The sequence below is a fragment of the Hydra vulgaris genome, chromosome 01 (assembly GCF_038396675.1).
Source record: "Hydra vulgaris chromosome 01, alternate assembly HydraT2T_AEP".
Lineage (NCBI taxonomy): Eukaryota > Metazoa > Cnidaria > Hydrozoa > Anthoathecata > Hydridae > Hydra > Hydra vulgaris.
Window position 1 is genome coordinate 36,254,392 of NC_088920.1, and position 17,063 is coordinate 36,271,454.

The 17,063-nt window shown below is 27.2% G+C and overlaps 1 protein-coding gene across 1 annotated transcript; it reads right to left on the reverse strand.

The window, feature by feature from the left end:
* Positions 1 to 1,731: 1,731 nt before the first annotated feature.
* LOC136075312 (uncharacterized) lies at positions 1,732 to 16,711 on the reverse strand. The gene is made up of 5 exons (XM_065788035.1): positions 16,571 to 16,711; positions 3,351 to 3,655; positions 2,743 to 2,871; positions 2,304 to 2,440; positions 1,732 to 1,927 (listed from the first exon to the last, which is right to left on the reverse strand). Coding segments are annotated over exons 1-4 (453 nt in total). The 5' UTR covers positions 16,588 to 16,711; the 3' UTR covers positions 1,732 to 1,927; positions 2,304 to 2,438.
* Between the last annotated feature and the right edge of the window lie 352 nt (positions 16,712 to 17,063).

The window sequence follows — 17,063 nt, forward strand, 5'->3', positions numbered from 1 at the left end:
AAATTCCAATTAATTAATGAAGTTTTTTAAATTATTATTATTGTATTTTTTAATAAAGTGCTATGCTAAGTTATTAAAGTACTATCAGTTTAAAATTTTTGTGTGTAATTGTACAATTTTATTGTTATTTTTAGTCCAATTAACACAGCCTACCACTGGTAAGTTTGTATAGCATAACTTTTCGTAATGATTATAAAACTCCAATATTTTTTCAATCTTACCTTCTTTCCAGTGAGCAAAACGACGTCCGTGGGACGTCCGCAAGAGGTCTATTTTGGTCCTTGGGACGTCTTATGGGACGTCCTCCAGACGTACCAAATCAAATGCTTTTCGTCCGTCCAACGGGGATCTAAAGGGACGTCCGTAGGACGACCTTGAAGGACGTCTATAGCACGTCCTACGGACGTTTTACACAAGTCCCCGATCCCTATTCAGGCAGTTAAAAATACGTCTTCGGCACGTCTTAAAATCATTTTAAGACGCGCCGAAGAAATTTTTCCGAAAATTTAAATTACTCTTATATGTAAGACTTGCAACTATAACCCTTATAACCCATGTAAGTGCTACTTTTATAAAAACATTATCCAATACTAAATACTATAATTATATATAACCTTAGAAGACAAAATAATAGTATAATAATGCGTTTATACAAAACATTTATTCTTATAAAGAACTGTTTTGAATTCTGTTGGTTGTGTATACATGCGCTAGAATAAGAAAAATTAAAAAACGATTTATGATTTAAAAAAATGTATTTACAAAATGAAAAAATAAAAGTAATCATAAATACTATTGCTTGTCTGATGTGAAACCACAAAGAAAGAACCATTTTTATACGAGAAGATCCATTTATTAATTATGTAACTTCAGATTTCTCATTGCTTTATTTCGAATCGCTCGTTTTAAAATATAACCAATGTGATAACCTAATCGATCTTTATGATAGTCTTCCTTGCTGCTGTTAAGTAGAGCACCTACAACACAAAACATTAAAAATAAAAAGTCACAAGAAAGCCACTAAATCACAAATTTTAATACTAACATTTACTTGTGTTTTATATAAATAAAAATATAATTAGCCTTCAAAATGTGCAAAAAAATGATTTTAAATTGATTAAACACGCCTCCTTTTGATATGTCGCTGATATTGCGCTATGATGACTATAACATTTTTTTAAATAAAAGCATAATGGAAAAATTGGCCTTAAATCAAAATTCTTGTAACAGAAGTTATGCTCAAAAAAAATTTAAACAACTTTCACACAATAAATTTATTACATTTATATACCTGTCAAAAAACAAATAGTGAAGTGTCTTTGAAAAAGACTGCTTGTTCTTTAAACCATACAGACTAAAGCCATTCTGTATTTCCCGTGACATCATTCCATCAAGAGCAAGCCTTACTGCCGTTCTTGCGTCTTTTCCTCCAATTTCTTTTATATGTTTTTTCTAAAGAAATTAGCCAAGACAGAAAATTAAAAAACTTTATTAAAAACATTAAGTGTAAAAATAACCAACAAAGAAATTAAATCAAAAATTTAAAATTTTTTTTTTGTTATTCATGCAAAATAAAAAAATTATTTTTTGAATTTAATATTCATTTAATTTTGATACTTTGAAACGAAATTTTAATTTATTATAATCTTAAACTAATTAAATAAATATAAAAACTTATAAATCTGCAAGTGTTTAAAATAATTGTATCTGTAGGTAAGAATTGAAAACAACCTTCTTTTGAAAATATGCATCGTCTTTGAGTTTACTCTCTTTTGCCTCAAATTCTGCAATGCTTTCAGCACTTCTAGACTGCCTGAATCATTATTTACTGTCATATCATTATCTCGAAGCAATCCAAGTGTTTCAGAAATGTTTTTTTGATTTTCTTCTAATTTTGTTAGACGCATAAGCACAGTGTATTGAAATTCTATAAGGAAATAGCCTTGCATTACCAAAATAATTTAATACTTAAGTTATAAGCCATGAGGCATCATGATAGGGTAGAAAAAATCCAGAGGGCTATTGAATCTATAATGGGTTTGGGGACCGACGATTCTATTATAGGGTTGCAAAAATTGCACAAGGGATGTGGCTGCAAGACATTGAAATATAAAACAATTGAATTTACTTTCTCAGTATTTATTACATTTTATATTTATTATATATTTTATATTTATTATATATTTTATATTTATTATATAACCCCAACCCCAGACAATATCTTATTCTACATCATGTCTAATATCCACCTGAGGGTATATAAATATTACATAGAATAGAAAAAAATACTTTAAAGTGCTTACGTTTGGTAGACATCTCCTTGAAAGAGGTTCCACCATCAGTATATGTTTTAAATTTCCCACATGTATTTTTTGTTGATATTATTGGATTTACCGAAAAAGATATGGACATATTGCAAAAATTTTTTTAGAATCAGTTCCTAAAAAAAATGTTAAAATATGTTTTTATATTGGAACAAGTTAAGAAAATAAAACTTTATATCAAAAACAAAATTTTAAAAAGTACATCAAAAATAAAGTTAAGATTAAGTGACTTTAACCCAAACAAAGAAATCTGGTCAGGTTAGAGAAAAAAAAAATCTAACATAACAGGTGCCTCTGTTGGTTACTATTAACAAAAAATTAATTTCTCAAATAGTGGGAGATATATCTTTACAAGCAGCTAAAGATAGCAAATAATCTGCTTAAAGTAATTAAGACATACATTAAAATAATTTTTCACATTTTGAGCTACTTGTTGGTGTATGGAAGTTGGAAGTTTCCAGTTGTGGAAACTGAGATAAGGTATCTTCTTCTGATATTAGGGCTATTGACCGCTTGCGTTTTATAACTGGACTTGCAACACATTTATCTATTTAAAAAAATTGAGTGTTTTTTTATAATAAAAAAAATTCAAAAAACTCAAAAAAAGAATTATAAAAGTGAAAAAAATAAATTCAATAATTTTTTGCATTATATTTTATTATTATAACAAAATTAAAAACAAAAACGCTCCAGAAACAAAATTAATAACGCTTGGTCTTATGCAGAGGCCCAGTTCATTGTGGTTCGGCTTTTAGAGTTAAAAGGTTTAGAAAGGGTTGTAACCACAATTATAAAAAGTATAACAAAATGCCTACTTGACTGTAGTGGCCTCCTCAGCCTTAAGCAAATTCCATAAAAATAAACAAATAATAATAGTTTCTACATGTTTGATAGAGTAGGGCAGTAATTATGTTTTTGCCACCATTTCAAAAAAACTATAATGAAATATGGATCATAATTTATCAGCATATTTGGATAACACGAAAATTATTATGAACTTTTAATTAATAAAATAAATTAACAAACCAAACTTTTCTTCCATTTCTGAATCACTTTTTTCAGAGTCAACTTCTGTATCATTCTCTGTAGTTGACAAAAAACTTATCATATCTTGCGCAACTGATTTGAACCTAGATTCCAATAAAACTTTCACTATCACCAAATTTGTCCAGTTGCTCTCAGGAGTTGACCATTGAGAAATATAGAAACTTAATAATTTGTGTTTTGGTGGCCAGTACAGAATCATATTTTCTAAATCCACCCAAGGACATGGTGCAACAGTTTTAACTTCTTGGTTGTTTTCAATAATAACCAGAGCTGACCATAGTTGACTAAAAGATATTTTGGTAAAAGAATAAAACAAAAATATTCATATATTGCTAAGAACATGTTTATCATTGTTTCATATAATACACAGAGAAAAATATTCTATTATTAAACTAAACATACTAATGATAAAAAAGAATAGTCTAATTGGTAATATATTCACATTTAATTTGTTATTAACAAAAACAGAATAACTTCATAGTAACTTTCTTAAAACTATCAAAAAGTATTTGAAATAAGTTAAAAATAATTTAGTGGTATATTTATTTGTCCTAAATTATAATAAATATTAGAAATATTTGCTTAAAACTCTAACTTCCAAGGCAGTTCCAGGATGCAACTCATAATTATTATGAGCAAAATATTTAAATTATTGTTTTAAGTTTGAATAAAACCAATAGAAAAATAAATACTGATGTTAGATGCATAATCATTAAAAAAACAATGATATCAATATTTTTTACAAAACTTTGTTTATAACATTATTTAATAATGAAATTGTAGACTCTTATATTCTTATATTTATTTCAATTTTTCGGAAAATAACCGTAGTCTGATCTTGACTAAAATTACAATATATACAGTATATACAACAGTAACTGTAAAATAATGTTTCATTGAGCTTTTTAAACTAATTTAAAGATCTTCTAGAAGAGGAATTACAATGTAACCACTCTTGTATGGTAAACTCACACATTTTCTAATCAAATCTGATATCTGTTTTCTGCAATAAATAAAGTGAGCATTTTTTTCACATTATAAATGTTAAATTCTTTTGAATCAATAAAACAATGGAAAAAGGATTCCTTAATTCCTACATTGATCTTTGATGCAAAATCCTCTTTTAAACAAGATACATCTTTAAGCTCACTAAGCCTATTTGCAATCTGGGAAACTGAGTTGTGCTTACCACGTACAAGACGCTTCATCTTTTGTAAATAATTTTCAAACTGGAATGCAGAAACATCATGTAGGTTAGAGCTACATCATCAGTGATGTGTAATAATGAATGTACATTATACACTAGGGCAATTCCATTTTTACCATTTAAAATTGGTATAGATGTGGAAAATTCTGTAACAAAAAATAAGAATAATGGTGAAACTATTTTTTAATTAAAATGGTTAATTGATTAGGCTATTGTAAGAAAAGTGAACTCTAAACTTCCCATCCACGAAAGAAGTATATGCAAAAAACTTGAGTTACTTTTTGAAAAAGTTTTATGTGCTGAACATAAAATTGTTAACGTAACAAATTGACTGGAGCAAGCAGAAGACGATGGTCTTATCACCTTGCCCCGTTAATTTCAATTATATTTAACAATCAATATCAATTAAATATAAGATAAACACAAGTTATAAGATATTTAAATATATATAAATTATATATTTATCTTAAATTATATATATGTATATATATATATATATATATATATATATATATATATATATATATATATATATATATATATATAAATAAATATATGATAAAGTTTGGCATGCTGGTCTTCTCCATAAGCTTTCTTCTTATGGTGTATCCGGCAACATCTTTAAGATCATTGAATCCTTCCTTTCCAATCGTAGCATAAAAGTTGTCCTCGATGGACAACACTCTTCTTCTTATTCTGTAACTTTAGGGGTTCCTCAAGGTTCTATCCTTGGCCCTATACTCTTTTTAATTTACATTAACGATCTTCCAGATATTCTCACATCTAAGGTGGCATTGTTTGCTGATGATACTACCATTTATTCTTGTCGTGATAAGAAACCAACACCCTCTGATTGCCTGGAGGGGGCATTTGAGCTTGAAAAGGATCTCACTTCTGCTACAGCATGGGGCTCACAGTGGCTGGTGAACTTTAATTCAGATAAAACTCAATTTTTTTTAGCCAATCGTTATCGCAATAATTTAGATCTTCCTATATTTATGAACGGTGATGTACTCGATGAGTCACCTACTCTTCATCTTCTAGGATTAACTCTTACTTCCAATCTTTCTTGGAAACCATATATCAAATCGGTTGCAAAATTAGCATCTGCTAAGGTTGCATCTCTTTATCGAGCTCGCCACTTTCTTACTCTGGATTCTATTCTCTACCTCTATAAATCTCAAATCCGGCCTTGTATGGAATACTGTTGCCATATCTGGTGCGGATCTTCTAATGATGCCCTTTCTCTTTTAGACAAGGTGCAAAAACGCATTGTAAACATAGTTGGACCTGCTCTTGCAGCCAACCTTCAACCATTATCACATCGTCGTAATGTTGCTTCTCTTTCTCTTTTCTACAAATACTATAATGGGCACTGCTCGAAAGAGCTAGCGTCTCTTGTGCCATCTACTAAAATTCATTCTCGTGTTACTCGTCATTCAATTAAGTGTCATCCTTTTTCTGTGACTGTTCCTAAGTGCTCCAAAAATGCTTATTCATCTAGTTTTTTTCCTCGAACATCAGCTCTTTGGAATTCGCTTCCTTCATCTTGCTTTCCTGATTCATATAATTTGCAATCTTTTAAATCGTCCGTCAATCGTTATCTTGCTCTACAATCTTCATCTTTTCTCTTTCAGTAACTTCCAACTTTAATTAGTGGCTGCTTGCAGCCTTGTTGGAAGCGAAGATGTTTAAAAAAAAAAAAAAAAAAATATATATATATATATATATATATATATAAGTAAAAAACACTTATCTAACTTTTTTCTTCAACTTGAAGCTTCACCATAGCTGGATCATCAGGAAGAGTATATATATATATATACATATATGACCATTGCTGGATCATCAGGAAAAGAATATATATATATATATATATATATATATATATATATATATATATATATATATATATATATATTCACATATATGACAATATTTCATAATCAGTAGTTTTTATAGCTTTTATGTTTAGTAAATATCTTTATTTAAACATGTGTTTATGTTTAGGAATTTCTTGCTGTATTGTATTATAATCAGCAAAATATTCATAATTTATAAAAGTAATATAATTATACTATTTTTTTTTTTTTTTATTATAGTTAATAATTTTATTTTCAATTATAATATTAAAAATAATGATCTACAATTTCTACAACTTGTATTAAGTGCATTGACCTAATTGTAACTAAATAAGAAATGAAGTATTGCATTTTAAAATATGTAACTGCATCTTGTTTTCAAATAGATAATAAATAAAATGGGAAAAGTTGCTAAGTCCCTTAAAAGTAGAACTCGCTGCACAAGTTCTCGGTTTGCAGGACTACCAAATGATCTACCTGTTAGCAACCTTCTCACATTTAAACAAGTTATACAGTTCAGCTACAAATTCAATAAACAACTCACTGCCAAAAAAATAACTGATCAAAAAATTATTTCTCAAATAAGCATTAAACTTGTTGAGCTATGGAGAAAAGTGAACTCTAAACTTCCCATCCACGAGAGAAGTATACGCAAAAAACTTGAGTTACTTTTTGAAAAAGTTTTCAAAAGGGAACAAATCTAGCATTGTTTATTTGGAGAAGAACTTTAATTCATTGTTTGAATTGTCTGCTTGTAATTGTGAACTACCTGTTGCTAATTGTGATGACAGGTATAATAAGAACTTCTACATCGAGTTTTAAATTTAAATAAAAATTTTATTAACTTACTTTAAATTTTTGGCATATTTATTTTAAAATTTAAATAATATTTTACAACTTAATTAAATTATTTCTGCAGACTGGTTAGATGTGACATTAAAGATTGTTTCAAAAAACATATATTGTGCCATTGTGATGAAGAAAAGAAGGTATTTAGCAACTAAATTTTAAAACTACAAAAATCAATTTTTTAAGGACATTTATTACAGCAAAAAATATTTTATTAGTAGTGTTTACTATTTTTTTAATTTAGGTACCAGTGAATGAAAGGGAGTACCTAAAAGACCAAAGAGCTAAAAAGACCAAAGCGCTAAAAAGGGTGGAAAAGGGTCATTTCAGATTGGCAAAATTGATCAAAAAGGACTAATCAAGTTAAAGAATAAACAAGTAATTCGAACATTGTATAAGCAAGAGTCTTGTGTGGATAGTCTTGAAGAATCAAATTTAGCGGTAAATAAGCATATGTATATTTGTTATTATTGATTCGTAAGTACAATTAAATATTTAGAAAGAAGTGTCTTAAATTGGTACTTAAATTGGTTTAACCAGTGCTATTGGCCTAGCACAACTGATATCTGATATATATATATATATATATATATATATATATATATATATATATATATATATATATATATATATATATATATATATATATATATATATATATATATATATATATATATATATATATATATATATATATATATATATATATATATATAGTTTAGAACAGGAGAACAACTTGACATTGACCATAGTAAAGAGGTTTTTTAATTAAAAGTTATTGGAGTTGATGATAAAAAAGATAAAGAAACGCTTGTTCACACAATTGCTTACAAATCAGAAGGTGAGCCAATTATAATACCTGGAATTGAAAAAGAACCACATCTCACATTTACTGCAGAAAGTGGAACAAAGACAATAAAATATTTAACACATAAAATTATTACAAGTGGAACTGGAGTTTCCAAAGCAAATGCAACTAAAGAAGTTCTAAATGAGTTTAACAGCACTGAAACTCTTGAAGCTGTGGTTCTTGACAATACAAGTTCAAATACTGGTACAGACAATGGTCTCCTTGTTAAGCTAGAAAATTTTATAAATAGAAAATTACATTTAGTTGGATGTCAACTACATCAAAATGAATTGCCATTAAGACAAGTAATTATTCTACTTGATGGAAACACATATGATCCAAAGAAATATAAAGATCCAGTTTGTTCATTGATTTCAGAAAATTCCATACCTGAACTCCCTATAATAGTTTCGAAAATTCAGTCATTTATGGATGAGCGTGTTGTTTCTGATTTAATGTGAAGTAATGATCAAAGAAAATTGTATGATTTAATCTGAAGTAATGGTCATAGAAAATTTTATGAATACACCATTGATATATCTACAGGTAAAATTTCAAAAAAATATGCAATGACAAAACCTGGACCTGTGAACCATGCAAGGTGGTTGACACTTGTTTTATGCATTATGTATAAATATACTAGAGAAACAAATCCATCGGCAGAGTTGGTTATGATAACGAAGTATATAGTCCAAGTATATTCTCCAATTTGGTTTGCTATAAAACGATCAGGTCAAGATTTCATAAAGATTCAGCAAAAATTCTGTTAAAAATGATTGAGTTGACTAAATTGCAAGATAAAAAGATTCAAGAAGTTGTCTTTAAAAACTTAGCTGGAAATTCATTTTGCTGTTTACAGGAGAATTTTCTCTATTGCATGATAATGGATGATGAGAAAGTAAATCGCGACAAAGTCATAGATCGAATACTCATTATTAGGAAACTAAATGAGGAAAATAAAGAATTTGTTCCTAAGCTTAAACCCAAAACAATAATGAAAATTGATTTTGATTGTAACTGCTGGATTGATCTTGTTCCAATATGCCAAATTGAAGTGGAACCTCCTACTACAATTTATTTTTCATCTGTTGAACTGATGAACGCAAAAGAATCTGGAAAGGTTTTACCGCTTACATTTCTTCCAAACAACTCTCAGTCGGTTGAACATGCAGTTAAGTCAGTAACCAAAGCATCAAAACTTGTTTATGATCTCAAAAAAAAGGCACAACTTTATTCTTACTAAAGATCAGAGTAAGGAAAGAAAATCATAGAAATGTTACCAAAAACAATTATTTTGTTCCAAGCATTTAAAAAAAACTGCTAAATGTAACTCTTGTAATATTAATTGTAATAAGAACAATTTATTTATTTGAACTTTATTTATATAAATTTATAAAATTAAATTTATATTAGTTTTCCAAGGTTTAGAAAATGAACTGTTTTTTTTTTAAACGGTAAAAAATATAAAAGGGTTAAAAAATGAAATCATTTTTAAGCCTTGCTTTCTTGTTTTGGGGGTGGTCAAGGCATTATTTAGGAAAGGTGACACGAATCTTACATAGGCTTTTTACAAAAAAGTTCCCAAAAATAAAACATTTCTCTAAAAAGTTACTGCCCCCTTTATTTGTGCCCTTATCTACTATAAAGACCAGATCAAGGAGAGGACAACCAACCATATCTTTCCTTTTATTAAGAAATGACTTATAATTAGTTGCACCATTTACATAGGCCAGTTGGCAGATTAAAGGGTTTCTTGTAACACATACAACTGTTGATGATTGAAAAATAGGCTAATTTAAAAATGCTGGCATTTTTGGTGTGGATTTGACACGTTTATAATGTTTGCATTTTTAGATAGTTAGGTCTAATGGTCTTATATGCTGTTAATCTTAGATCAAAACAAAGTGTTAGAAAAATTTACAAGCGTCTCAAAATGGCTGAAAATTTGACATTTTAGGCGAGTAGACATTTTGCTTTTAGATATATTTAAGTTCTAAACTGCAACAAGCTGCCTATATTTTGCACGTTTATTGCAGACAGTAGTAGCTAATCAGAAAAGTTATCTGTAAAGACTTGTGGATGAACAGAATAATTCTACAGCTAGTTTTATTTTGGCATATTTTAGCAATTTTATGATTTTTTCCAAAGTTGAGGAGTTCATAAATTTTTTCTAATTTAACACAAGTTAATAAAAACCACTTTTTTTAAAGAGAGAATTATCCAGAAAATAGTTCTAGAAAAAATGAGACACTTGTTGAAAGTGAGAAAAAAGTTATACAGCTCTAAAGTAGTCTGTTTTGACCATTTGTAAATCGAGGGGGGCCACTGTGTCATGTTTGTAAGGCTATAATTTCTGAACCGTTGTACTTGGAAGTCTGAAATTTCAAGTTTAACCTATCTACATGATGCACATAACAATATGTAAAAATCAGGAAAATCAGAGATGGTGCCCCACAAAGTTTTCTTTAAATTGGTTGAAATATAATGATTTGACCCTAAAACAAGTGACACACACAAATATTACACTTGAAATACTGAAAATTTTAACTTGCACACTTCCTTTTTCAACACTATTAAATATGGCAAGCGCTCTATAAAACATCAATGTATTTCTCACTGGAACCAAATAATACCATTAAAAAAAAAAAGATTTAAACTAAATACCCTATTATTACGAACATTCTTCTTCTCAATCGAAACCAAATTAAGAAATTCTTAGTTGAGTATATATTTAATGAATATTAATTTTATCTTTTATTATTATTGCTTTTTTTAAATTACTGTATTTATAAAACTATTATTACTTTTATTTTATACTGTCTTTTTTAACTGTACTGATATTACTATTATCATTAATTTATCTTTGTTTTTTAAATCTTATTAATATTATTTATAATGATAGTGATAGTGATTCAATTGTAGTAATAGTTTTATGGTTATTGTCCTAATTTTTACAATTGTTATGTTTTTTTTATTAACTTCTGTCATAGTTATAAACTTTAATATAATTATTTTTACCATTGTTTTATCATTAATTATAATTTTTAGTAAAGTTATCATGATAGTTACTATTTGTTTTTTTATTCACATTATTATTAATATTATTATTTTTATTATATTATTATTGCAATTATTAATATCATCTTTATTTATCAGTGCTTTATTTTCCTTTCTTTCTTTTTTTTTTCTTTTTAATTTTTTTTTTCTTACTTATAATTCTTTCTGTTTTATATATTTTTTGTTTTTTTTTAGGTGTCACTCCATTGACTAGTTTTTAACTATATAAGTGACACCTAACCTTATTTATGTGAGTTTATAAAATATTGTAAATTTTCATATTTTATGGTTAAATCAATGGATAAAAAGTATATTACAATCATTTAACCATATATTATATACAATTTGTATGCAATAAATTTGTGTGCATATTATGAACATTGTATTACCACAATTGTATTACAACACTATTACAACAATTGTATGCACACACATTTAATGCATACAAATCAAACTCTGAAAAATAATAATACATGTTCAAGCATAGTATACTATGTAATACATTACAGTATATATATGTGTGTGTGTGTGTGTGTGTGTGTGTGTGTGTGTGTGTGTGTGTGTACACAAACCATTGGCCATAAATTAGAGCATACTTTATATATATATATATATATATATATATATATATATATATATATATATATATATATATTTCTATATATATATATTTGTGTGTGTGTGTGTGTGTGTGTGTGTGTGTGTGTGTGTGTGTGTGTGTGTGTGTGTGTGTGTGTGTGTGTAAACACACCATTGGCCATAAATTAGAGCATACTTTTTTTATATATCCTGTTTGATTAAAATTATTTTGAAAGCTATTTAACTTTTTAAAATTTTATTAGGTCTTATTAATAAGTATTGTGTTTACTATTTAGTTGACATGTTGTTTCCATAAAAGTTATTTTGTATCCCCTAATTATATAACTTTATAACATTGACTATATTATTTTGGTTTTTTTTGTTCTTCAATAGTTAATGCTTACTGCTTCATTTTTAAAGTTAATGTAATATATTGATTTATTTTTTGATAGCTTGAATTTAATTTTCATTATCATTTATTAACTCTAAATTTTTAATTTTTATTTTGAAATAGTACTGATGAAAACTCAAAGAGATATTAAAAAATCTACATAATGAGCAAAGAAATACAGCATGAAACTCCAAAATCATGGTTGAAAACCTCTGTAAAAACATGTTACAAATCTATTTTTCTTTAAAACCAAGGACTATCTCATCGTCAAATAGCCAATAAGTTAAATATTGGGTATTCAGTTGTTGCATGTATTTAAAAGCGTTATAATGAAACAGATGATATTAAGGATCGGAATGATCTGGTTGGCCAGCGAAAACAACACAATGAGATAAACGTTTATTAATTTGCTTGACGAAACATGACAGAAAATTAGTATCAAATAAAAAAAAAGCAAGGATTGCCTGGTGCAATCAACATAAAAATCAGCCTAATTGCAAGTGGTAAAATGTTATATTCTCAGACAAATTGAATGTTAAGGCATATATGCAAGAATATGGAGTATATATGTTGAATATGTATATATCCTGTATATATCCTGAATATATGCTATGGTAAATCATCTCAAGTGATTTGATTTGAATTGTACATGAAAATGAACCAAGCAAGGTAGTAGCAGTGTAGGCATTTGGGTCTGCATGAATTATGCAGGACTTAGATGCTATCAATTATTTGAAGGTCATATTTTTTTATGGTTTTTCTTTTGTAAATTATTGTTTTCATATATTATTTGAAATATATTCTTAAGTTTTGTCCAATCTTTTTTTTTAATTAAAATAATATTTTTCATTATTTTTTATTTTTTGGTATCTAAATCTAATTATGTTTAGATCTTTTATTTTGGATTTTCATAATGCATATAGATTTTACTTATAACATTAAAAAATAAAAATATAAAAACATTTTAGTTTTCAACTAGTTTATTCTGAACTTATGTTTAATAAAAAAAATCAGTGAGCTCTAATTTATGACCAATGATATATATATATATATATATATATATATATATATATATATATATATATATATATATATATATATATATATATATATATGTACATATATATATATATGTACATATATATATATATATATATATATGTACATATATATATATATATGTACATATATATATATGTACATATATACATATATATAATGTAAAAACATTTTAGTTTTCAACTAGTTTATTCTGAATTTATGTTTAATAAAAAAAATCAGTGAGCTCTAATTTACGACCAATGATATATATATATATATATATATATATATATATATATATATATATATATATATATATATATATATATATATATATATATATATATATATATATGTACATATATTCACCATATATATGTAACATATATATACCATATATATGTAACAAGGCATAAAGTTGTAAAATTTGCTTTAAATTAAGGACTATGTATTTTTATCATAGCACTATCATTAGAAAGATTTAAGCCAAAACTCTCAATCTCCGCGCACCCATACCACAGCATAGTTGAGATTTTATATCTTTTTCTTGATGAAATATCTTTACTACTACTAACAAGTCTCACCAACGCCAAAAACTAGTTTAATGTCATGTTCTGGATATATATATATATATATATATATATATATATATATATATATATATATATATATATATATATATGTATATATATATATATATATATATATATATATATATATATATATATATATATATATATATATATATATATATATATATATATATTTGACGATGAGATAGTCCTTGGTTTTAAAGAAAAATAGATTTGTAACATGTTTTTTCAGAGATTTTCAACCATGATTTTGGAGTTTCATGCTGTATTTCTTTGCTCATCATCTTTGAGTTTTCATCAGTACTATTTCAAAATAAAAATTAAAAATTTAGAGTTAATAAATGATAATGAAAATTAAATTCAAATTATCAAATTCGAAAATTATCAAAAAATAAATCAATATATTACATTAATTTTAAAAATGAAGCAGTAAGCATTAACTATTGAAGAACAGAAAAAACCAAAATAATATAGTCAATGTTATAAAGTTATATAATTAGTTATATAATTAGGGAATGTCAATTAAATAGTAAACACAATACTTATTAATAAGACCTAATAAAATTTTAAAAAGTTAAATAGCTTTTTACAAATAGAGTCCTAGAACAGACCAATAATAAATTAGTAAAAACACTTAGCTAATTTTGTCTTTGACAAGCTGTTTCTCCTTCTGTAAGTTTATCATCAGGTTCTTCCTGATGAACCTACAGAAGGAGAAACAGCCTGTTCAAGACAAAGTTAAATAAGTATTTTTACTATTTTATATATATATATACATACATTGTATACATTGTTGTACGAATTGATTTGATACAAAGTATCAAATCAATTCGTAATAAACCTGGAGTTACTGGTACAGATGGTAGATTCATTGCTGACACATTAAATAATCAATTCAAATCAGTCTTCAATAACTATTCAGTTAGCAAAGATTCTCCACTACTTTCAGATCGTACAACTGAGCGTTTATCAAGTCTTCATTTTTCAATAGATGAGATCAAAAATAAGTTAAAAAATTTAAACCCAAATAAAACATCGGGACTGGACAACATCCACCCAATGATATTAAAATAATGTGCCAATGTATTATCTGAACCTCTAACAACTATATTCAACAAATCGCTATCAGAAAGATCGATTTCTCATGCGTGGTGTAATGCAAATGTCACTCCAATATTTAAAAAAGGTGATACCAATGAACCAAGTGATTATAGACCAGTTTCTCTTACATCTACTCCATGTAAATTAATGGAAAGCTTAGTTACCAATGCCATTGTAAATCATCTCTCAAAACTAAATTTATTGTCTCAATCTCAACATGGTTTTGTAAAAAAAGAGGCATGTTTTAAAAACTTATTAGAATCCAATGATTATGTTACAAAATGCCTAGCTAACAAAAATGCAGTAGATGTGATATATCTGGACTTTTCAAAAGCTTTTGATACAATCTCTCACACATTATTAAATCTCATGCTAAAAGCTTATGGAATAGGTGGAGATCTTCTTGATTGGATTAAAGACTTTCTCACTAATAGAAAACAGAGAGTAGTACTTGGAGAGCACATATCTGATTGGGCTCACGTTAATAGCGGTGTTTCACAAGGCTCAGTTTTAGGCCCAATACTTTTCATAATTTGCATCAATAACTTGCCTGACGATTTAAAATGTGTCAGTAAATTATTTGCAGATGATTGAAAGTTAATGAACGAGCTACAAGTAAAAAGTATTCCTAATGATACCACTGGCATTCAAACTGATTTAAATAAAATCACTAAATGGACAAAAGTTTGGTTAATGAAGCAGAACCTAGAAAAATGTAAAGTTATGCATATGGGAAGAAACAACCCACACTCAAACAATTCACTTCAAGATACAACCAAGTATTTAAATAACAATTTGGAAAAATCAGATGTAGAAAAAGATCTTGGTATATTCGTTTCAAGTGATGCTAAATATTTTTATCAAGTGCATGTTAATCCATGCTAGTAATAAAGCTTACAGAATGCTCAATATGTTAAAAAAAACGTTTCTATTAAGGGATTTAGTGTTATGGACCAAATTGTACAAAATATATGTCAGGCCTAACGTGGAATATGCAATCAGTGCTTGGTCACCCAACAAAATAAAAGATATAAAGATTATTGAGAAAATTCAAAGGCGATCTACAAAAGTCCCAACCATAAGCAAACACCTTGGTTACACAGAGAGATGCATCATGTTTCAAATTCAAAAACTAGAGGATCGTAGAATAAGAAGAGACTTAATTCAAAAGTTTAAAATCGATTTAGGTCATACCATCATTAGTTGGCACACTAAATCTGTCATTCGCCCATCTCAATGTGGTAAACGAGAACAATTTGTACGCGAGTTTAACAGAAATTGTGATCCGCGATATTTTTTTTGTAATCGTGTTGCTAAGCATTGGAATGCACTCAATGATGCAACAACTAACTGTTCTTCAACGAATGAATTTAAACAAATGCTTGACAATTCAATAGATAGTTGCCTATAGTCATTATATGACTTAAATAGGATCTGTATCCTATTTACAACTCATATACTATTACTATATATATATATATATATATATATATATATATATATATATATATATATATATATATATATATATATATAATATGTCAATTAAAATATACAAACAGCTTAGTTTTAGTATGCACATAATTAAACTCAACAAGGGTAATAATAATTATAAGTATCAGCACATTCTACCATACTAAATTAACAAAATATGTAAATAAGTTCATACTATTCAAATATAGTCATTTAAATGTTTAAGAGGATTCTGGAATCTTTCTGACCAACGAGGACTGATTCTTGAAATTCCATTAGGATTTGTTGGAGAGAGAGTAGAAAAGTTTTGAGATTTTTTCGGATGGAGAGGCTCAAGTGAAGCGATTGTATCAGGTTCATTGAAGTTATCTTTGTAGTTATTATTTCCGTCGTTATCACTGATTATATCAGCCATTGGTGGAGATATTTTGTAGCAACAGTGGTCTCGCGTCCATCAGGCATTCTTACATGAGAATATTTACTATTAGCCTCTAAAAGCTCAATCTCTTCAACCAGAAATTCATATTTGCTGTGTCGAACATGCCTTTTAAGCAATACTGGACCCGAATTAGTTAACCATGTAGGAATAGAGTGTCCATTAGAAAAACGTCAACTGAAACCGAATAATCTTTCGTGAGGTGTAGCGTTAGTAGAAGTGCAAAGTAAGGAACGCATTAAATGAAGGACAT

Excerpts from the sequence above, each read along its gene's own strand:
- LOC136075312 (XM_065788035.1), bottom strand. Across the intron at positions 2,872-3,350 it reads AGAAATGGAAGAAAAGTTTG|ATAAATGTGTTGCAAGTCCA; the intron begins GTTTGTTAATTT and ends TTTTTTAAATAG.